Source organism: Manihot esculenta, chromosome 2 (assembly GCF_001659605.2).
Source record: "Manihot esculenta cultivar AM560-2 chromosome 2, M.esculenta_v8, whole genome shotgun sequence".
In the NCBI taxonomy this organism is placed as follows: Eukaryota; Viridiplantae; Streptophyta; class Magnoliopsida; order Malpighiales; family Euphorbiaceae; genus Manihot; species Manihot esculenta.
Window position 1 is genome coordinate 15,519,237 of NC_035162.2, and position 24,231 is coordinate 15,543,467.

Below are 24,231 nucleotides of genomic sequence, written 5' to 3' on the forward strand. Positions count from 1 at the left end.
TATTTAAATTGAATATTATAAATAAAATTTATTCATGTCAAGAAAACTTAATGAACCTCGTGAATCTAAATTAATCCAACTAATCGATGTGGGATGACGAATAGTTTATAAAAAGAAAAAAAAATCACCCTTGATACTTTTCCATTTTGCCCTTATGTGTAGTCCTTTTTCTCAACTCTACCCATTTGTCATCAATATTGTGGGGTCCATTTTGTTTGTCTGCATATAATATCTTCTTCTAATCGTTTATGTTCCAAAGACAAAGACATTAAACAGCAAATGTACCATTCTCAGCTCCTCTCCCACTTCCATAGTTTCTTTATATATATGAGATTGAAGCAAATTAGATCAAAGGGAAGAAAAGGGTAGAAAAAAAAGGAAAAGAAATGCCTCTCCTCTCATCCTCTAAAGCTATGGGTTACTCACCAACTAAAAACTCTTCCTCTAGACAAACTCCTTCCTTTTCCTCCTCACCCTCCTTCTCTTTGTGCTCGTTTTCAGAGTTTCCCGTTGACTCCTCGCTTGGTCCAGCCACCCCGCCTCGCCTCACCGGCGTTCCATTTTCTTGGGAACATTTGCCAGGAATACCCAAGAAACCTAGTCACAAGAGAAAGGACTCCAAATTATTCAAAATCCTTCCCTTGCCTCCTCCTACCTCAAAAAGATTCAACATGAAGGAAGTTAAGAAGAATTCTAATGGATGCTTTGGAAAGGATCCTTTCTTTACTGCATTTATTGAATGTTCAAAGGTTGATGATAATGGTGAAGAAGCATCTGGTAGTAACTTTTGGAATGGCTCTAAGGTTTTAAGAAGCATTAGTGGAAGATTTGGCTTCATAAATCTTCACACTTCTTGTAAAAGAACTTGTGCTGTTTCTGAATCAATAGTTCGCATTTCAAGATCAAGAAGACATCAAATGATCATATAATTTCATGCAGATCCAGATGATATTAAGATCTTCATCATTGATCATTAGCTTCTGTGGATTTGGGTTCATAATGTTCTTACATATGTCAAATTAAGGTATTCCATTTGCTGTCTTGTAATTTTCTTTTTTTTTCTGTTGTCTCTTGATATGTGAGGGGAAAGCATATGTCCCCAGAAGCAATAAATTCATTGTAATATGTCAATATAACTTGAAAAGATTTAAAATTTAGTAGCCTGAGCCTGTTTTTTTTGGTCTAATTAGTGAAATAATTAATTAAAAATTTTCACTCAATTCAACTTACATTAATTATGGATGTTAATTACTAAGCGGGTCAGCATTAGATCGGTTTGGTTTAAAATTAAATCGAATAGAATAAATTAAAAATTAAAATTTTAATATTTATAAAATCGAACTGATTTTGATCAAAAATTAAATCAAACTAAACCAATTTTATTCGGTTTGATTTGATTAATTTTAATTTTTAATAATTTTTTATTTTTTATACTTAAGTTTTAGTATTTTAAAATTTAATTGAAGTATTTTAACCGTATGATCTAATCTCTATATTATTGAAATAATATATTATTATTACTAATCGATTTGGTTCGATTTTTTTGATTTTTTCTGATTAAAATAAAATCAGATTGAAATAACTGAAATTTTTAAAATTAAAAATTAAAAATTTAATCAATCGAAATAAATAAAAAATTAAATTAAAATTTTAAATTAATTTAATTTAATTAATTTTTTTAATTTAAACCAAATAAAAGTGTCAGCTGGCCATAAAGATTTATGTCTTTTCTACCAATAAGTTTTAATTTATTAGTACTACAAACACTAATCAGAACCAATCATAAAAAAAGAAAAATTATAACTATTATCTGCCTGATGGGCAAGTGAGAATGTGGGTGAAGCTTCCATTATCCCCATGTGGGAGTTAGCTTTCTACCATGGACCACTCAAGAAGACAAAGACAGCTTAGCTTAACTTTGTCTGATTTCAATATTAATTATTATGTATTTGATAATTTCATTGAGGGATCAGAAAATTCCATAAATATATAATTACAACACTTGCATTATTAGAGGGTACTGAGAAGAGAGTAAGAGATTGTTGAGCTGCCATTTGCCCCATTTCTCTTTTGCAAGACTTGTAATCTAGAATTAATTGTTTAGAAATTCCTAAACCTACCCATTTTTAAACCCTCTTTTGCTTTTTAATAGGTAAACATTCGGTCGGTTCGGTTTAAAATTAAATTAAATTAAATAAATAAAAAATTAAAATTTTAATATTTATAAAATCGAACCAAATCGATTTTGATCAAAAATTGAATCGAACTAAACCGATCTGATTCAATTCGATTCGGTTCGATTTGATTGATTTTAATTTTTAATAAATTTTTTATTTTTTACACTTTAATTTTAATATTTTAAAATTTAATTAAAATATTTTAATATAATTTATCTATATTATTAAAAATAATATATTACTATCACTAAACTAAACGGTTTGGTTCGATTTTTTTAATTTTTTTTTATCAAAACCGAATCAGATTAAAATAATTGAAAATTTTAAAATTAAAAATCGAATCAAACTGAAATAAATAAATAATCTAACTGAATTTTCAAATTAATTCAGTTCGATCGATTTTTTTGATTTCAACCGAATATCCACTCAATGGTTACTTTATTAATTTTTAGGTATTTCAATGCTTTGAGGAGGAATGAGTTTTGATTATTTAATCTCTTGTATTAGGAAATGAAAATATTTGTCAAGATTCAGTATATCTGAAATTAAAATATAAAAATTTATAATGGAATATCTATAAAACACCAGTTATGTTAGAAATATTTTAATATATTTTTTAAAATTAAAAAATTAATTAATGCATACTATAGAAATTAAATAATAATTTTATTTAAAATAAATAAACATATTTTTATTTTATGTACGCAACACAAATAAATCATACATGATTAAAGTCAAGAAGAATCTAAAATTTTAATTAAATAAGTGGAATTAAATATAAAACGGTATCGTGCAAGCGAATTAAATTTTGTAAAAATATTAAAGTCTCATGTTTAGCATTTTTATATAGTAATTATTAAACTCAGTTTAAAATTACAAAATTAATGGAATTAATTTATAAATCTAATCTATTTTTTATAAATTGGATACCAACCAATTCCACATAATTAAAAATATAATATTATATAGAAGAAAAATTTTTATGCATATCAAACAAGTAAACTGTGAACCACACGTTATTTATAAATATATATATATTTTTATAAAATTTAGTTTACTTTATATAAAACGAGAAAAATGGGCTTTTTAATATTATTGATAAGATAAAATATTAGAAATTTTTAAAATAAAAGAGATCTTCCTCCCTTTTGCAATTAGCCAAGAGCATGTCGCCCAGAGAAAAATAAATGTCATACCTCGTCATGGTCTGATTTTTGTTTTAAATAATTCTTTACACAGTTTCAATATTTATAGTATTTTATTTATATTTTCTCAACGTGCCCATTTTTCAATTGTAATTTAAAAGAAATTAAATGACTGAATAATATTGTTGAAATACATAATGGAAGGTCAAGGTGGTTTTTTTATTTAATAATTCTCTCATAATAATAATATATTTCACTATATAAAAAAATTTAAAACACCTTTTTTAATCAAAATTTTTTTTATTAATTAAATCATATTCAGAAAAAAGTTAACCGATCAGATCCATACTAACTCGAGCCATTAGATTTTTTCAAAATATTCTTCCGATAACATGAAGTGTTAAGTAAAAACTTTGAAGAAATATTAGAATCTAAAACATTACATAAAATATTAGGTGGGATATACTAAGTAGTGGGACTAACATATAATCTAACTACCTGTTAAGATAGTGAGTAGCTAGATTAGTTTATCGCCTAATTCAAAATAAAGACCGAAAGGACTTTTGAGTTAATAAAGATCTATAATCATTTATAATTTGCTCAAATTCTGATTAGTTCTCATGAGACGAAAGAATAACATCCACAACAACTTTTGCATCAGACTCTATATATACACTTGTGAGATAATTGTTTTGAATCTAAAAAAGGGACTCTCTAAGAGGTAAGGCTTCTGCAAGTTTAATGGGAATGATAGATCTATAGAAACCGGTCAGACTCATAAGGAAAGAGCCTCTGCATCCGTAACATAAGTTGAACAACCACTGTGATTATGTATACTAGTATCAACATTATATTTTAGCGTGTCTTGCATAGGAGGATCCCAGTTCTTAATAATGATACCCCTATTAGCATGTACTATTGGTTCTTGAGGGTGCACATTCTTTCAATCACTTAAAACTTGAAGGCCCGATGATACAACCTCATTTGCACTAGATATCTTATTATGCCATAGTAACCAATTCTGTCGAGATCAGATACTCCAAAGAACCACATAAATTTTTTTCCATTAGGTTTTGATCAACAGATTGTCAGAGATGGTACAAATAAGCCTTCACATTATCATACCTACTCAGACTAATAGGTAACTCCAAAATATTCTAACATTTATGTGCATGAGGGCAATGAGGGAAAATATGCACTGAATTCTCATTTTCTGAACTATAAAGGCAAGAGGCAGAGATATCGACAGATTTCTATTGTAATTTGAGCTTTGTAGATAAGATATTTCTAAGGAGTCTCCACATAAAATTTTTAAATTTTGGAGGATGTGTAACTTTTAGAACTTACTCCAATCTCCATGTGTGCCATGGCTAGCAATTGAGTTATCAGAATGTACAACAATATAATAACTAGACTTAACACTATACTTTCTAGAATGTGTAAAGTGCCAAATTAATCTATCATGATGAGTAAAGACACTTAGCGGAATCTTACCAATTTGGTCAATATCACTAGGGATGAAAAGTTTTTTTTATAAGGTCAAAATTTCATTTCCTCCCATCTTCCATAATCAAACCAGACACCGTGAGATCTTCTATACCTTCAATACATGGAAACTCTAAATAAAAGTGGTGATCCTCAATCAACCATGGGTCTTTCCAAACTTTTATATCTTGTTCATTCTATACTCTCCATCTTAACCATTTACTTTGCAAATCATGGGCCTGCAATAAGCTTCTTCAAATAAAACTAAGATCAGTCCTTTCTTCTATATGCAGAAAATCCTCCCTCAAAAAATATTTAGTTTTGAAAATTCTACTAAGAAAAGTATGTGGATCAGAGATAAGTCTCCAACCCTACTGGTCAAGCAATGCAAGATTAAAGTGATGAAGATTTCGAAAATCCATCCCTCCGTATTCTTTTCTAAGACCCATAGATTCCCATGATAACTAGTGTATGCACCTTTTGCTAGCCTCCTTTATCCCCCACCAAAAGGAATTCATCATTTTTTGAAGCTTGTCAGATATCGAAACAGGGATGACAAATGTAATACCCGGCTAGATTCCGACATCGGAATCCCTACCTTCCGGCGGAATCTCCGTTGGAATTTGGAATTCTGAAGGTGCTAGAATCTTCTAGAGGGGTAAAATGTGTTTCTAAAATGTTTTCACATGATTTTATGGTTTTAAATGGAAAAGAATTGAGTTTTGAAAAGAAAAGACCAAGGAGGCATTTGCCAGGTTCGGCCGCCAAAAGTGAAGTTCGGCCGCCGAACATGGAAAGGTTTCGGGAGCGCTTTTGGCCTCCGAAAGCTTTGTTTGAACTAATCAAGGTTCAGCCGCCGAACCTCAAGTTCGGCCGCCGAACATGCATGAGTTTAGGGGGCACGTTAGGCTGCCGAAGGTCTTTGACCAGGCCACCTATAAAGAGCCCTCAGATCGAAAATGGGCGAGTTTTCTCCCCATTCTCGAGCTCAGGTGAGTTTATTCCCTCTTTTGGTCGTTTTCATGCTTTCTCTACCCATCCTGCAAATTTTCATGAGTTCTACCCTTGTTTTAAAGTTTTGAAGCTTAAATAGGAGTTTTGGAAGCTTGGAGGCTTTTGGAGCTTGGATCCTCCACACCTCCGAGTTAGGGATCGTACCACCCCTCGATCTTCAAGAGGTAAGTGTAGATCCTTGCTTTCCTTGTGTTTTAATGAAGTTTTACGTGAGTTTAAAGATGTTTTGATGGTTGAGTATGGGTAGATATGCATGTTGAGATTTATGTGGGTTTTATACCCAATGTATGTTGATGTGATGTTATGTTAGGAGTTTATGTTAGTTTATGTTCCTTTATGCATGTGGGAGAGTGTATGCATGATTGGGAGAGAGCAAGTGAGGTTTTGAGTAGTTTTGATGGTTTTGGCTTATATGGGTCATAAGCTATTTATGTATGCTTTATGATGTTCTTTGTTGGAGTTTAAGCTTGTTTAAGCTCCTTTGTGCATGGTTAAGGGTTTATGCATGTTTTTTTAAAAGGTTGGGTGCATGTTTGGGGTGTTTGGAAGGCTTGGGAGGCTTGTATGCATGAGAGGCTGAGTTCTGGAGGAACTCAGGTTCAGCCGCCGAAGGTAGTTTCGGCCGCCGAACCTGCCTGTGGATGCATGGTTTGGCTGCCTAACCTTGCCCCCGAAAGTTGTGTTTCGGATCTGGAGCAGACTTTCGGCTGCCGAAGGTAATGTTCGGCCGCCGAAGGTGCCTGACTTTCGGATCTGGAGAGAGGATTCGACCGCCGAACCTGCATGGCTTTCGGCTCTGGAAGGGACCTTCGGCCGCCGAAAGTGCCGCCAAAAGTGCCCTGTCCAGCCCGTTCATGGTTGTTTTCTATGCTTGTTTTGAGGATGTTTGAGGGGGTTTTTAGGTAGTTGTTTATGAGTTGTGTAGAGTGTGTTTGGCACCTCATTTGAGTCCACCTGTGTAGGATTGGACCCGAGGGACCGAGGAGGCCATCAGTATTAGCTGTTGCAGAGTCAGTCCAGCGTCTGCCAGAGGTGAGTAGAACTAACTTAATCTTTTATTTTACGAAATCAAATGCCTAAAGCATGTTCATGCATCATGTTTATATGTAATAGGTTGATTGCACTAGTTACACGAATATGACGCATTGCATTATTTATTGTTGATATGGATGGACCAAGGCGACCCCAATGGCTCATAAGTCTGTCATGATAAGAGAAGTCCTGTGGAGCTCCTTTGAGGGCCGGGCACCATGTTATGTAATGAAAGTCCTGTGTGAGCTCCTTTGGGGGCCGGGCACCGACAGAGGGAGCTTTGGAGGTCATGTCCAATCCGTGATGTGAATTGTTTGTGCTGTGACGCATTTCATAAAAGCATGTAATTAATGAACTGTTTTTATCGTTTCTACTCACTGGGCTTTTTAGCTCACCCCTCTCCCCTAACCCCAGTGTTGTAGGTCTGAGGAAGATTGGGAAGTCTCAAGAGTTAAGGTTTTGCTTATGTAATAGAGTAATACTTTTAGTGTGGACATGTAATGTAAATTGATATAATGGATTGTAAGATAATGAAATGTAATGTAATGCAAGTATAGTAGAGTTGTATTATGTATTAGTACTGTGCTTGGCCCTAAGACTTGGTTAGTCCCTGTTTAGTACATGATATATGTTATGTTAGATGTTGAGTTGTGTTTGAACTAAACTTGTGGCATGTGTAGTTTACCACGCTAGAGTTTGATGAGGACTCTAGTGGAGGTTTTATGTTATTGGTTGGATGCATGCACAGGTTAGGTTTGGTTCATTGGATGTGACTCCGGCTTGATGTATGTTATGTTGACCCAGCTAGAGTTTTGATGAGGGCTCTAGTAAGGGGTTCTTTATATTTTCAGTTATGTCGCATACAGGTCAGGCTCGAGATATACATCAGATGTTTCAGTTTTTATGTTAATGTTTTGATCATTTATGGGATTTGACCAGGTAACAGGATGTATGTTAGACTTGCTACGGGTCTCGGCGGCCTTAAGCCGATCTGGATCCTAGCGCCGATAGCGGTTCGGGCAGTTACAGAGGGGTATCGGATTCCGGGCTGTTACAACAAACACCCGCATGCAGTAATAAGGGAGTTATGCCACTGATTTTAAAAGAATCTTTTTACCTGTACTAGAAAGAAACTTGCCTTGCTAATTATTTAATCGTTCCCAAAGCCTTTTCTTGAGAAAAGAAAAAACCTGTTTTTTGTTCCATCCTATAGGAGATGGGAGCCCCAAATATCTGCCATGATTGGAGGGAAGGTGAGCCCTAACTCATCTTGAATCACAACTTTGACCTCACTAGTGATGTTAGGGTTAAAGAAGATTCTAGATTTATGAAAATTAATGGCTTGATCGGAAGCATGCTAATAAACATACAAAATACTTTTGATAGCCCTACTCTCAATAAGATCAGCTTTGAAAAAAAAAAACTATCATCGACAAAGAGTAAGTGAGAAACACTGGAAGCTTGCCTACAAATTTTTGCTTCATGCACATCACCTCTCAACCTAGCCTGTCCAAAAAGAGCCGAGAGTCCTTCAGTACATAAGATAAACAAATAAGGTGAAAGAGGATCTCTTTGCCTTAGGCCCCTATTAGGTATAATGGGACCGAAAATGCCTCCATTCAAAGAAACAGAGGTGATGTGCTGATGAGATCCACAAATTTATCAGCGAAATCCATTTTTAACAAAAGAAGACGCAAAAAGGTCCAATCCACACGATCATAAGCTTTACTAATATCAATTTTTATAGCAACTTCACCTTTTTTTACCACGAGTTTTTCATTTTATGTGATGAATAATCTCGAAAGCCACCATGGCATTATTAGTAATGAGATGACCCTGGACAAAAGCTTATTGAGCAGGTGAGATAATAGAATCTAGCAAGGGTTTAAGCTGATTAGCAATTACCTTTGCCATGATTTTATAAATCAAATTATAAAGAGATATAGGTTGAAGATCCCGCAAAGTTAAAGGCTTATCATTCTTGGGAATGAGAACAATGGTAGTATCATTAAGATTGGCAGGAAAGACACTATTTTGGAACCACTGTTGACAACTCGCCATTATTGAATTTTCAATAGTACCCCAAAATTTTTGATAAAAAGCCGGCTTCATTCCATCAGGTCCTAGACCCTTGTCTGGATGCATTTGAAATACTGCTCATTGAACCTCATATGCACTAACAGGTGCCAACAATTTCTCATTATTCGAGGAGGAAATTTTGGCTTGAATCATATTAACAACTGGATCATAAGAACCACTAGGCAAAGAAAATAAATCAGTGAAATAAGCAATCCATATAGAGCCCAGCCGGTCTGTATCACTGATCCATTCTCCGTCTGAATTTTGAAGAGCAACTATAAAATTTGACTGTTTTCGTGCAGAAGCCTGAGTATGAAAAAACTGAGAGTTAGAATCTCCTTCCTTAAGCCATAACAACTTTGCATGTTGTTTTCAGTATGCCTCCTCTTCTTCTAAAAGTCTATTCATATCTACCTTAAGCTCGTTAGCAACATAAATAGAAAAATCATTAGCTTTATCTTGCAACAAAGATAATTGTTTATAAATATGTGCAATTTCCTTTTTAAAATTCATTCTGAGAGAATTACTCCAATGTTGCGAATTCGAGTCGCATAGGCCGATCTCCAGAAGCATCCCACGAACGTCTAACAATATTAAAAATGTCAGGATAGGAAAGTTAGAAATTTTCAAACCTAAATCTCTGACAGTTGGACCCTATCGAGTTCCCTTCAGCTCGACAAGAATGGATAAATGATCTGACACTAGAGCGGGAATACTAAAAAACCTACAATCAGGGAATAAGTACGACTAGGATTGCGATACAAAAGCTCGATCAAGTTATTCTTTAACTCATCTATTTGTCCCCCTCCCTCGCTCCCATGTAAACTGATAACTTATTATCTCTTGAAATCCACTCAGCAAATGCTCTGGATGCAAACGCCTTGCTTGTTTATCCTGAACACTCAGCATGTCATTAAAATCCCCCATAAAAATCCAGAGAAGAGACAACATACTAGCTAAACTTTTAAGCATGTCCCAAGACTCATGCCATATATTATAGTTTGGCTACACATAAGAGCCCGTAAATCGCCAAGTCAAAGAGCCAACCATCAGAGACACATCAATAAAGTTAGGAGAAAAACTTATAATATCAAATTGAGCAACATTTTTCCAAAAACATAGCAAGGCCACTCCCACGACCCAAACGATCCACGTAAAAACAACCATCATAAGCAAGCAAATGTATTATTTCTTTGATTTTAATCTAATGAACGAGTTTTACAGAGAAAAATAATATTTGATTTTTTTGGCAATTATAATATCCTTCAAAGCATGAACTATTCGATGATTTCCCAGACCTTGATAGTTCCAACTTAAGTATATCATGGCTCTCAACAGGCTTGCCCTTATAGACCTGTCGCTAAATCTGAATTTGTTATAAAACTATAAGCAAGATGAAATAATTTGCTTGAGGAGTCCCGTTCATCCACCGTGTGCTTTGCTTGAGTAGTATGTAGCATTTTATGTGCTCTATTCATCCACCATCTTTTCCGTTAAAAGTAGATGAAGAATGAGAGAAAAAATTTTTAAAATTCAATTTTGTCCTCAATAACCCTTTCTTCTTCTTCCTCAATAACCCAATTTCTTCTTCTTTTTCTTCTTTCTCAATAACTCAATTTTTAAAACCCAATTTTTTTTACTTCTTCTTTTTCTTCCTCATAGCCCAATTTTTAAAACTCAATTTTTTTTACTTCTCCTTCCTTAATAACCTAATTTTTATAATCCAATTTTTTTACTTCTTCTTCTTCCTCAATAACCCAATTTTAAAATTCAATTTTCCTTCTTCTTCTTCTTCCTCAATAACTCAATTTTTAAAATTCAAGAAGAAGAAAAAAAATTTAGAAATGGGGTAATTTGACATTTTGATATATTTTTAACGGTAAAAATAGATGAAATTAAATGAAAGGACTATTTCGTTGACGGAGAGAAAAGATAAGGACGTTTTAATAAGTTTCTAAAAATATAGGAACTGACTTGTTAATAATAGAAATATCCAAAGACTAAATAACAAATCTCTCATATAATTTAAATATCTCTTTCTTAACTATTAAATAATTATTAATAATGTTATAAAATAACTATATATTCTAATTAATTATTAAAGGTTTCTATTTTATGATTTAAATAATTTAATTAGTTAGGCATTGTTTACTCTATTTAATTAGATTATATATATTTATATTCTTATTAATTAAAAATATAATAATAAAAATATAATTTTATATATACATTTGTTATTTCTGTATTAATTATTTTATAATTTCATTATATAACTAAATCACATATTAGTAATATAATATATATTTATATATTAATTATAAATCAACCTTTTATCAAAATTATATAATGAATAATTATATATAAAATAATATAATATTCTTACTAAAAATTGTATAAATTTTTATTAATAAAATATATATTATTATTGTTTAAATATAAGTATTATTATTTTTATTATTATTTTAATATTAGTTATTTATTAGTTTAAAATAAATGTAAAATTATAATTTTATGTAAAACAATTAATTTTTTAAACTAAAATAAAAATTCAAATCGAATTATATCCAAAAATTTTTGGAACCGTATCAAACTCATACCAAATTTGTTTCAAGTATAATTTATAAAATAAAAAGAAAATTGAATATTTAGTTTCGATTCTAATTTTTAATTAAAACGATACCAAAATCGATTCTAGTTCTTAATTAAGACGATACTAAAATCGAAACAAAAAAGTCCCAATCTTATGTATTGTTTGTATGATAGTTAAAAAAAAAAAAAAAGCTTTGCATAATTTATTTATTCAATTTTTTTTGGTGATTTATTTATTCAATCTTTAAGTATTAGTATTTTGAGAAAATAATATATTGGGAGACAAGATTGACTGGTTTTTACTGGACATTGATTCTAAATTAAGATTTTGAGTGAATTGGATAATTAAAATTTTATTACATCTAGATCTAAGTAGCTTTTAAAGCTAAGTATGTAATTAAAATCAAATTGTTGTATCCAAAAATTGAAATTTAACATCTATAAATATAGTAAAATTTTAATTTGATTTTAACTTATCCACTCCAAAGTTAATTATTTATTTTATTTTTGGTAAATCAATCCAATTTAATTTACTTCAAAACAGAGTTTAATAAAAGAGTTTAAGAATCATATTACTTCAAATAATAATATAAGAGTTTAAGAATTATAGGAATTAATTAATAAATTTACTAAAAATTTAAGGAGTTAATTATAATTCTCCTTGGAAAAAACAAGGGATATTAAGGTTATATTAATTTCACGGAAAAAAATTTTCAGAAATTTTTTTTTTTATGTTTTATGATATTTAAATCACACAAAAAATTTAATTAACAGAAAATATTTTCTAATAAAAATAAATTTAAATTATTTTTAAAAATAACTTTATCTTTTAAAAAAATATTTTCACACGTTAAGGTTGTTATAAAATTTTTATACATAAATTTATTAATATCTTTTATTTTTTAAAATAAAAATTAAATAATAAAAAAATTAAATATTTTTTTGAAAAATTCATAGAAAATATTTTTTAAATATAAATTATTTTTTTTAAAAATATAATTTTCATTATTTGTTTCATGAAAAATATTGTTTTGAGAATTTTTTCATATTTTTTTATGTTTAGGACACTTAAAAAAATTACCCAATAAAAAATATTTTTTTAATCACTTAAAATTTTTTATTAATATATATATATATATATAAATTTATTAATATATTTTATTTTTTAAATTAAAATTAAACAATAAAAATAAGTAATTTTATTAAAAAATATTTTCATGAAAATATTGAGAAATTTTTTTCAATAGAAATAATTTTTCAAATATAAATTATTTTCCTGTGAATAAATGTAGCTTAAATTCGAAGAAATTAGTAGGAGCTAGGTTGTGTTTAGCTTCAAGTTCATTGGAATAGATATATTTAATGCTCATAAAGGTAGTTTTCTAAAACTTGAAGGCTACATTTCTAAGTTGATGCAAATCCTTTTATATATATGACATAATATTTTTAAATTTAATTTCATTTTCTGAAGTCGATATATTTAAAAAAAAAAAAACAAGTGAATGAAACATATGAACATAATATTTTTAAATTTAATTTCATTTTCAATTAAAATTTATTGATATCTTGATTTAAATAAAAAAAACTTAATATATTTAATTTTAAGCTAAATATGAGAGTAAATGAAACTCTTGGGTTACATAAAATTAAGCCTTAAAAGTTAATTTTTCTTTATAAAAAACATATGAACTAACAAATATAATACTTTATCAGTTTCATAAATATTTATTTCATTTGTCCTTCTGAACAGGGAGAGTATATATGAGTTTGAACTGAAAAATCGAATTAAATGGATCAATTTTTATTTAATAGTTCAGTTAATTAAAATATTTAGTTCGGTTCAATTAGTATTTTTCAGTTTATTCAGTTTTCATTTCGATTCGATTTAAACGTGTTAAATAATCAACAAACCGAATAACCGATTTTATATATACTTTTATTATATCAAACACTGATTTTATATATAATTTTAAATTTTATATGAATTTATATAAATTTTTTAAATATTATCATTATATATTCGGACAATATTTATTGGTAAATTTATATAAAATATTTATTGAATTATTTTACTAAAATTAGAAGTAGAAAATTAAAAAAAAAATTACAGATTTTGATTTGAAGTAATCGAATGGATCGAATCAATTTTTATCGGTTCAATTCAGTTCGGTTATATTTTTATAATTAGTTTTTTTTTATTTTTAATATTTTTACAATTTAATTTTCAGTTCGGTTGAACCGAACCAACCGACCCTACTTCTCAAATTACAGAGAATTTTATATTTTAAAATGGTACTTTATTGATTAGCTTCTTAATATAACTCTAATTTAATATTGAATAAAAATAATTTTATTAATTTTAGACTCGTTTTAGTATATTAAGAAAACAAGTGAAATCTAAGAAAATTATTTATATAATTGATTTTAATTAATTTAGAATTAAAATTAAGTGAAATGACATTAATTTTTTTAAATCATATTAAAGCAGCATTTAATCAGTCATTTTCTAAGATTAATGAAAAACTTTGTTCAAACTAAATAAGGACATGTGGGTTTTTTTTTTTTTTAAACGTGGATGAATATGATCCAACAAATTTGTGGGTAATTATGTGTATAGTATAAAAATTAAATATTAAGATTCATACAATCATAAATAACCCTCCGTATATTTTTATTTGTTGTTAGAAGATTTTTACATGAAAATTAAAAACACAATTAAATCACTTAAATTAAATTAAAATAATATTTAATTAAAAAAATACAATTTTTATTATATAATTATTTTTAATTTCAATAATTCTCTGTATATTAATCTATTAATAGAAAAATGAGATAATTAAAACGGAAAAAAATAAATGATATTTTTTAGTAGATTATTATATTTAGTAGATATAAAGATAAAATTGATTTAATACAATAATTGTCTAAAGTAAATTGTGAGATGTGACTATAAAATAGGTTTACATGACAAAAGTCTAATTAAATAATATATGGTCCCATTCATGAAAAGGAAGATCCGAATACTATAATTTTGGGTCTTTCACGGAGACTCATCCTCTTCTTAATAGAGTGAAACTTCACGAAAAGTTATCGTCAGAGAATAAAATCTAACGGATCCCTATTATACCTATAATCGCGGGATCCCTCATTTACTAACCGATACTAGTTGAATTTTCAGGAGATTTGATAAATCAACTCCACTTTCTTACAGTATAAAATCTGATGAATATAGAGATCAAGATACACATTGTTACACAACTACTCTTGAGTTCAAAGTATCTCATTATATTTGCCTTTTTTTCAGTTTACTGACTTGAGCGTCAAAGTAGCTGTCATAGGCACCAATCACCTCGCTTTTTTTTTTTTGTAGATTGACCAATCATCGCACAGTTCCATTTCAACCACATCATTTGGTTCTATTGCCGGAATATCCATTGAATTCTTTCTGATCCTTTGGATTAAAATTGATCTTCTATTTACTTAAATCTTTTTTTTTTCTTCATTTCTCTAAATGACTGACAATTCTCGAGCTACTACTAAGACTGCTGCCAATAAGGGTGCTGGTGCTATCATTTCCTCCACTCCTAGCAGTGGACAAAGCACACCCTCAATAGTCAATGAGGCAGGTCTGAACAATTTGAATAACGACCAAATGCTCCAGTATATTAAAAGGTTGTAGGCCACTCTCAAATAGTATAAAACTCGGGAGGAAGCCTCATTCATGACTCCTAGGATAAGGGAGGAGGCCTCCATTGATATCTTAGGGACTCAAACAGAAGTAATCCAGACACAGTCCAAAGAGAAGGTCAGGTTGAAGGAAGAGGATTCACGGACGAGGCTCCAAAAGGACGTCGACTGGAAGCTCGTATAAGCTGTGCAAAGGTACTAAAGAAGCAGGAAGAAGACTATGACCTGAATGATGCCTCGCCCTTGTCAGAAGAGATCCTAGCAGAGACTTTTCCTGCCAAGTTCAAACTCTCAAGTTTGGACAAATATGACAGAACAATAGATTCCAAGAATCACTTGGCGATTAGGGGTGTAAATGAACCAAATCGTTCGTGAGCTACTCGCGGTTTGGTTCAATAAAAGCTCGATTGAGATCGATTCGATTTCTAAACGAGTCAAGGTCGAACTTAATTTTTAGGCTCGTTTGGTAAATGAGCCAAGTTTGAGCTCCATAGTATTCAGCTCGTTAAGACTCGTGAGCTCGGCTCGTTTCTAAGTTCATGAGCAGGCTCGCAAATAGGCTCATGAACAGTCTCGTTAAGTAAACTGAGATTATTATCATAAGAGAAATAAACTCAAATCCTGCATATAATTTCATGAGCCAAACCTAAATTTTCTAAAATTCAGCTCTATATAGTTTAGTTACACTCTTAAACTTACATATATTTGGATATTAAGATTTAAAAGATCATCTTTATAAGTTTACGAGCTAAGTTATAGATATACTTATTTAACTAAAATTATTTTAGTTTTAAACTTATTAGTTTTAAACTAAAACTCATTATGCATATAAATAAATTGAACTACTCGTGAACTATTCGAGATTAAACTCAATAAATGCTCGTTTGCTAAACGAGTCAAGCTTGACCTTCTTAATACTCGGCTCGAGTTTGAAATGAGTAAAGCTCGAATTCGGCTCGAGCTCGAAAAAATTTTAACGAATCAAGTTTGAGCTCTTCAAAGCTCGGCTCAGTTCGTTTACACCCCTATTGGCGATCTTTAAAACAAATACAGTTTCAAGACGTCAATGATTCTGTATTGTGCTGAGTGTTTCCATCCACACTCACAGGTTTGGCTTAGAAATGGTACCAACATCTGACCCAGGTTCTATTCAAAGTTTTACTCAGTTTGCCATGTTATTTAAATCTAGGTTTATCACTTGCATACCTCCTAAAAAAACTCTCCTCTGACTTGCGAAAAATCTACCAAAGAGATAGCGAGTCTTTAAAGAGTTTTATCTCACATTTCAATGCTGAAACAATACAGGTGGAAGAGTTAAATAACGAAATAATGTGTGAAGCATTGAAAAAAGGAACGCACAACATTAAATTCATAGACTATCTAATAAAAAACCCCTCCACTACTTATCAACAACTAATGGACAAGACTCAAAAGTATATAAGACTGGATGATAAAGTCCAGGCGCTGAGGGACAATAAGAGGAGGAGTCAAAATAAGACTCCGAAGTCAGATTGGCAAAGCTACAAAAGTAAAAAGAGTTATCCAGTATCACACAGTAGGAATAACCGAGGTAAGTTCAGAAACTATACTCAACTAAATGACTCATGAACACACATACTTATGGTGATAAAAAAAAACGACAATGAGGTCAAATGGCCCGCCATGCTTAACCCATACAAATCAGGTAAGTGAGACAGAACAAAGTATTATCGATTTCATGAGGATCATGGACACACTACAGAATAATATTGACCACTAAAAGATGAAATTGAGAGATGCATGAGGTACAACACACTCCAAAAGTTTGCTATAAAAGAAGAAAAGAGGTTAGGATCTGAGGTAAGAGCATCAATCAATCTTGCTGAAAATGAACCCATAGGGGTTATCCACGTAATTGTAGGAGGACCAAGTGGCAATAAAAGTCTATAAAAGTAGAATATCACAAATATTCAGCTCTTGAGTCAAACTCTGAGTTTTAAAATTGATCAAGTTAGATGACCGAATCTTTTAATTATTCTTGAAAAAATATTTGTAATTTATGTAAATGTTATCAAATAAAACTATGATGTATTCTTCAGACTTTTTTGATATTGAGATCAGAAATGTTTGATGGATGAAAGTGTGGAGACAAGAAAAAGACTACATGGCAAGTATTCGTCAAGGCGATGACCGGGTGTTAATTCCATTAACCAAGGCATTTTATGTCAAGGCCACAAGATGGGTATCCACCAGACCCATGACCGGGTGTTAGTCCCATTAACCAAGACATTTTATGCCAGGGCCATAAGGCGAAAATCCGCCAGGTCCATAACCGGGTGTTAGTCTCGTTAACTAAGGCATTTTATACCAAGACCACAAGGCGGGTATCTGCCAAACCCATGATCGGTTATTATTCTCATTAACCAAGATATTTTATGCCAAGGCCATAAGGCGGATAACTGCCAGACCCATGATTGAGTATTAGTCCCTATTAACCAAGGCATTTTATGCTGACGCTACGAGGCGGGTATTTACCAAGCGAGCCACAAGGCGGATAACTACTAGGAGAGACTTGGGTGTTAGTCCCGTATAATAAAAATTTATTAAGGCATTTTATGCCTAGGCCATAAGAGGGATATCCGCCAGGTCCACGACTAGGTGTCAGTCCCAATTAATAAAAATTTCTAAGACATTTATGCTAAGCCACAAAGTGGGTATCCACCAGGCTCAATGATCGGGTGTTAGTCTCGTTAACTAAGGCATTTTATGCCGACGTCACGAGGCGGGTAACCGCCAGGCAAGCCACAAGGCGAGTATCCACTAGGCACTTAACCGGGTGTTAGTCCCGCTAAATGAAATTATTGAAGACATTTTATACCGACGCCATGAGGTGGGTAACCGCCAGACAAGCCACAAGGCGATTATCCGCCGGGCATTTGACTGAGTGTTAGTCCTGCTAAATGAAATTATTCAAGGCATTTTATACAGACACCATGAGGCAGGCATCCGCCAAGCCAACACAAGGCGAGTATCCACAAGGTATTTGACCTGGTGTTAGTCTCGCTAATGAAATATTTCTAAGGTATTTTTAGGCCAAAGTCACAAGGAGGGTATCCGCCAGACCCAATGACCGAGCGTTAGTCCTACTTTTATAAAAAAAAAAAATTTCTAAGGCATTTCATACCCAAGCCATAAGGTGGGTATCCACCAGGGCACATGTCCAGGTGTTGGTCCCATTCTATAAATTTTTTAAGTTATTTATTTTATGGCCACGAAGAGGGCACTAGTTAGGCAAGTGATTGGGTGTTATGTCCCGTTGGTGAGCTTGTTTCAGTCATTTTTGGCAAAGCGACGCAAACATGGAAAGCCAATCTGGATGTGTGCCACGTGCCTATGATCATAAAGACAACTGCAACCTTAGAATTTGAAGAATTAAAGTCTAGTGAGAGACCTCTGATGTAATACAATAATCGCCCAAAGTAAGCCATGAGCTGTCACCATAAGACAGGACCATGTGGCAAAAGTCTAATTAGGTGATATACGGTCCCACTCATGAAAGGGAAGACCTAGACACCATAGTCCTCGGTCCTTCGCTGAGACTTGCCCTCTCATCAGTAGGACGAGACTTCACGAAAAGTTACTGTTAGAGAACACAATCTAACAGATTCCCATTACACCTATAATCGCGGGATCCCTTATCTACTAGCCGATACTAGTCGAATTTTCAAGAGATTTGATAACTAACTCCACCTTATTACAATATAAAAGCTAATGAACACAGAGATCAATATACGCATTCTTACAGAATTACTCTTGAGTTCAAAATATCTCATTACACTCGCCATTTTCTTCAGTTTACTAGTTTACTGACTTAAGCGTCGGAGTGGTTGCTATACGCATCAATCACCTCACTTTCTTTTTTCTTGTAAATTGACCAATTGTAGTACAGTTTTATTTCAGCCACATCAAAACTTAAAAAAAATAATAATCTTTTTAATCTTTTTAAAATCAACAAAATTTTTTTGGATAAATTAAATTCTCAATGATATTGATAAATAAAAGGGTAAATATATATTTATACTCTTATACTATTTCTGATTAGTCCATTAAATAACTGAACTAAAATTTTAACTTATTAAACATCTAAATTTATATAACTAATAATATTTAAACATAAATTAATTATAACATTAATAAACTATTAAAAACAATTAGAAATAGTTGGATTTATTACTAATTGTACTTGAAGTTTTATTAATTAGTTTTTAAATTTTTATAAAATAATAAAATTACTTTCATTTAACTTTATCGATTTAAAAAAATTCAGAGCATAGTCAATAAAATTTAAAATATAATTGATAGTATATGTGATTAATTTTTATTTTTTTATAAATTTTAAAAAATATGACTGATGATCTGAGATCCAGAAAATAGGGTTTTACAATGGGTTTGTAAACTTAGGAAAAAACTTGGACCTAGAGGAGAGTATTTCTCCTTTTATCTGTTTCCTTTTGTCCGCTAGTGACGTGTAACAGAATGTATGTCATTGGGCCACCTATCCCTGTCACGTTGATATGGACGTACGAGAAAATCAGATCGCTGCCCCATGCGTAACGGCCCCTGATTCTCCCGGACGTACGTGCGGGTGGTCCCACGTGAAGGATGGGTAGGTCTCCTTCCTGATTCCTGGCTGGACCGGAAGATATGATATGGGCTGAACCCAGAGAGGATTTGTTCGTCGGACCCAAAGAGCTAGGCCGGCCTGATTGAGGAGATTGATGGGAGTCCGGTCTCCAGACTGAGTGGACCGGACTTGATGCATGTATGAGGCTTGAGGGCCTCTAGATAATGGGCTAGTATCTTGGGTCTGGCCCCAGACCGGGGGTGAAGAAATCCAACGGTCATCAATTGCCCCTTTACCTTCTCGTCAGTCACTGCCCGACTGATGAGGGGGTAAATATCGAGAGTAATAATGACCGCGCCGTCTCAGGACAAAACTGTGCAGAGTAACTTTTCGTCTCATTATTGTATCACATTTTGAATTCCTTCTGTCTCTTCGAAACGCTTGCTCTCTCCTGCTCTCTGTTCTTCTACGCTCTCTTCTGCTCATCCGCTATACCACTTTTCAGGTACGCCTCTTCTACTACCATGGAAATCTCTAAGCTTCCTGAAGTTTTTAATCTTGAGTCATGTATCACTCCCTCTACCATAACTAAGCTCATTTCCCGGAGGTATTTGGATACTCTTCTTTACCTTATCCGGGATCCTCACCGAAATGAAAGGATTGTTCTTCCGGACCCCCTCCTCCCAGTTTGATAGATCCTCATAAGGGTCGTAGCATAGTCTTTTTTGTTAAACAACGGGACTTCGGTCTGACCCGTTCACTTCCTTTTTCATCGAGGTTTTTCAGTATTTCGGGATAACCCCCCGGATGCTGTCCCCAAATTCTATTTTGTTTATGTGTTCCTTCGAATCCATCTGCCTAAGCTGGGGCTTTACGCCCACGGCGCGTCTGTTTGTGACATTTTTTCGTCTTGTCAGAGCAAGTAACTATTTTTATTATTTTGCCCCCCGTGGGGGATTGTCCATCCTCACGGGCTACAAGGATTCCATAAAGGGCTGGATAGAGGGTTTTGTAGTTGCGGAGCTGAAGAAAGAATCCGGCCGATCGTGGGGGGGTAGAGCTCGACTGGGAGGATGTCTCTCTGGGTTGCAATGACCTGCCCCAGCTGAGCCTCACCGAACAGGTCGGGTACCTTCGGTTGACTTCTGTTGACAAGAAGTATGACGTAGAGAAGTGTATGTTCGCCTGTAATCTTAGGGATATCCAAGATGCGGGTATTGTGCCTTGTCTAGCCATTTTGCCTGTTCTTTGTGATTTCTACTGGAGATTATGCTAACCTGTTCTGATTTTGTATTTTTTTGCAGCTTCTGACGTCAAAATGGACCAAATTAAGCCCCCGAAGAACTTAATTCTTTCTCGGAAAAGCATGAACGCGGCGCTGGATGCCCTCCGAGCTGGGCGACGTGTGTCAGAGGCTACTGAGGAGGTGGCCCAGGTTATTTCTTCTAGGACAGTTAGCCGACCTCCTGCTCCAACTTCTTCCTGGGCTCCTAAGTCGAGCTCTCGAGGAGCTAGATCTTCCAGGCCGTCCAGCCGCAGCAGATCAAGCTCGGCCGTTCCATCCTCCCAGGCTCCAGCATCTAGACGAGTTTCAGTTCCAAGGGCGAAGGAGAACCCCAGATCGCCGCCGGGTCAATTGAGGACATCGAGCTGGCGAAGAAAGATTTGGCTGTGCCTTCTGGGGGTATTTCTGGGGAGGTGCATGGGACATGCCTTGCCGACGTCAGCGACCCTGGGGTCGAGAAAGAGACCAGTCCGGCAGGGGGAGATATTCAGGGGGACGTTACTGAAGTCGCCCCTGTGATTGAGGAAAGGGGGTCCGGTCCGGCTAATGATGAGGTCGTAGTGGATGAGGTAGGAAGTAAGCGTCCTCCTCCTTCTGAAGAGCCTGCCCCCGCTCCTAAGAGATCTCGGGCCTCTAGGAGGCCTACTCTAGCCCTGCCTGCTATTGGAAAGGAGAAGGCTTTTGTGGTGCCTCTGCTGTTTGCCCAAACAATGACATACTGAATGCAGAGGACATCACTCATCAGTCCCCGGCCAATGTGGTGGCTGAGTTAATCAAGGAGCGGATGTTCGGTGGGCTCACGGAGGCTTCGGACCCTCGTCTGCTTGCTCTGATTAGCCATTTAGCTACTTCTACCAGAGAGCAGGCAGCGTTCCAATCCCGATCTCAAGGAGAGCTTGGAGACCGCATCAGGGAGATGCTTCTGATGGTAAGTTGTCTTTTTGTTTTCTTTTTGACTTTCTTTGTTTCTTTGTTCTGATGATTTCTCCTTTGTACTAAGTGGACGCTCGTGACCACTCTTTCGGGGAGTCAGTAGATCGCCGGATTGAGGAGGCACGTCTGGACGAGAACCTATCTGCAACTAGCGATGCCAGGGGCAATCTCGCGGCTGCTCGAGAGCATTTTAGGTCTCTCCAGATAGAGCTACACATTGCGTTGGAGGCCCTCAAAAGGGCTGATGTGAAGACAGCTGAGGCACAGGAGCGTGCCAATTCCCTAGAAGCGAAGCTGTCTCACACCCGGGGGGTTCTCAAGGAATCTGACAAGAGGGCAGCTGCAGCTGAGGTCCGCTATGAAGAGGTTTTGAAGCAGCTGTCCTCCACGGTGGAGGCCCTTCGTGAGAGGGATGAGGCTATAAGCCAGAGGGACGAGGCTCGGCGTCAGCACGATGCCATGAAGGCCGATCTCGAAGGAGCTCAAGCTCGTTTTGACAAGATGAAGGCTCAGAAGGAGGGAGCACTAGCTCATGTAGAAGTTCTCGAGCAGGAGCTGAGTAAGAGCTCCGATCGCATCAGAGATTTGGCCTCATCGGCGGAGGAATCTAAACTTCGCAATCAAGAGCTCAGCCATGAGGTCAAGGCTTTGGAACACAGATGTTCAGCCTTGCTCGAGGACGCCAGACTCGTTGAAGATAGGATTCAGCTGGAGTGTGAGAGGCATCTGATGGAGTATAGGGAGTCCCCCGTGCTGAAGAAGGAGATTGAGCAGGCCTGTGAAGCTCGTCTTCAAGCTTATAAGGACTCTCCTGAGTTGAAGGCAAAGATAGCTGAGGCTAGCTAGGCACAACTTGCGGAGTACAAAGCCTCTAATGAGATAAAGATGGCTATTTGGCAAAAGGGCTTCCGTATGTTCGTGTCTGGCTTCAATCGAGGTTTAAGAGAGGCCAGACAGGCTCCTTCCACTCCACTAGCGAAGCTCCGAGCTGCTGAGGTGGACTTTGATGGCGAGGACGTTCTCTACGGAGAGGATGACCTGCCCTTGCCTAAGGGAACTTCTCACACTTCAGTTAGGCCCTCTGATAAGGACACTGAGCTAGGAGAAGAGGATGAAAGGGCTGCCGAAGATACCGGGCCTTCAGGGCTGGAGGTTGTACTTTGTGTGGGTGATGGGGGATTCGAGCAAGAGGGCGCCAGACCTCCCGCAAGCGGTAATGCAGATGCTAGTATAGAGAATAGAAATGTAGATAGTGACAGCAATATAAATAGTGAAATGCCTAGAAATGTAAGTCCCTTGAGGACAATCTTCCCTCCAATAATCTTAGATGATTAGATTGTAAATTTCCCTTCACTTTTAATGAAATTTTATTTTTGTTTATCATTTATACTTGAGCTGTTCTTACCTCTACTTGTTAAAAATGAAACACTTAAACTATGTGCTTCGTAATTTTTCTAAGGAATCCACTGTATTGTTTTTCCTTTTTGCCTTCAAGCCCATCAAAACTGAAAATCTATTAATTGACTGAACTTTTGACTTATAAATTTATCTATTTCGCTAAGGCATTCTTATCCGTAAGCTCTTTCCGAGCTGGACTAGCCGTACCCGTGAGCTCTATTTTTAACAGTGGGCTGAACTCTCGACCTACGAGTTTTTATGATTCTTGTGAGGACATCCTCATTTTTCTCTTATTACTTCGTTACTATGAGCTAGGGCACATAGCCTTTGCTTAATAACAATAAGTCAGATCATGTACCTTTAAAGGTGATGAGCAGGGCTGGCCTTTTTGCTTTTAGTTCTGGTTTGACAAGAACTAAAGCTGGGGTCTCATCTGCTCACGCCATTGGATTTCTCCTCGGGTTGCCCCTTTACCTCCTCAGCATTTATTACATGAGTGGTGAGGGAGTAAATCCCTCGCGGTTTCATTTTAGACGATTTTACCTCTCTTTCTGATTATGAGCTCGGATATATGGTCCCTCTTGAAGTGACCCTTTGTCAGTAGGTGTGGTATGGGCTGTATGCTCCACTGGGATGGGGAGTTCAGCTCTTTTTTTTTGTCATTTTCCTCTCCCAGGGTCATTTTTGCTAAGTGTTTGTTTACTGTGAGTTAATCCGAGCTGTGGGCAGGGTCTCTTGCTTTTGTCGTGAGTCTGTCCATTCAGCGGATTAAGGAGCTCGGATTTTTGTTCTTTGCTTAGGCTT

The 24,231-nt window shown here is 34.7% G+C and overlaps 2 protein-coding genes across 2 annotated transcripts; both read left to right on the forward strand.

Moving 5' to 3' along the window:
• Positions 1 to 270: 270 nt before the first annotated feature.
• Positions 271 to 1,160, forward strand: LOC110609754. Its single transcript, XM_021749542.2, has one exon. It carries the CDS (start codon positions 387 to 389, stop codon positions 927 to 929), a length of 543 nt encoding a protein of 180 aa, XP_021605234.1. The 5' UTR covers positions 271 to 386; the 3' UTR covers positions 930 to 1,160.
• Positions 1,161 to 16,624: 15,464 nt separating this feature from the next.
• Positions 16,625 to 22,875, forward strand: LOC110608852 (actin cytoskeleton-regulatory complex protein pan1-like). Its single transcript, XM_043953802.1, has 3 exons — positions 16,625 to 16,778; positions 21,116 to 21,442; positions 22,097 to 22,875. The coding sequence occupies exons 1-3, from the start codon at positions 16,625 to 16,627 to the stop codon at positions 22,873 to 22,875; spliced, it is 1,260 nt and encodes a 419-aa protein (XP_043809737.1).
• Positions 22,876 to 24,231: the final 1,356 nt, after the last annotated feature.

Bases quoted from the DNA above. Each gene is read 5' to 3' on its own strand.
- LOC110608852 (XM_043953802.1), top strand. From the start codon at position 16,625: ATGGACAAGACTCAAAAGTATATAAGACTGGATGATAAAGTCCAGGCG. The intron at 16,779-21,115 runs GTAAGTTCAGAA...ATTTTTTTGCAG, and splicing joins ACACAGTAGGAATAACCGAG to CTTCTGACGTCAAAATGGAC. The intron at 21,443-22,096 runs GTCAATTGAGGA...CTTTGTACTAAG, and splicing joins GAACCCCAGATCGCCGCCGG to TGGACGCTCGTGACCACTCT.
- LOC110609754 (XM_021749542.2), top strand. From the start codon at position 387: ATGCCTCTCCTCTCATCCTCTAAAGCTATGGGTTACTCACCAACTAAA.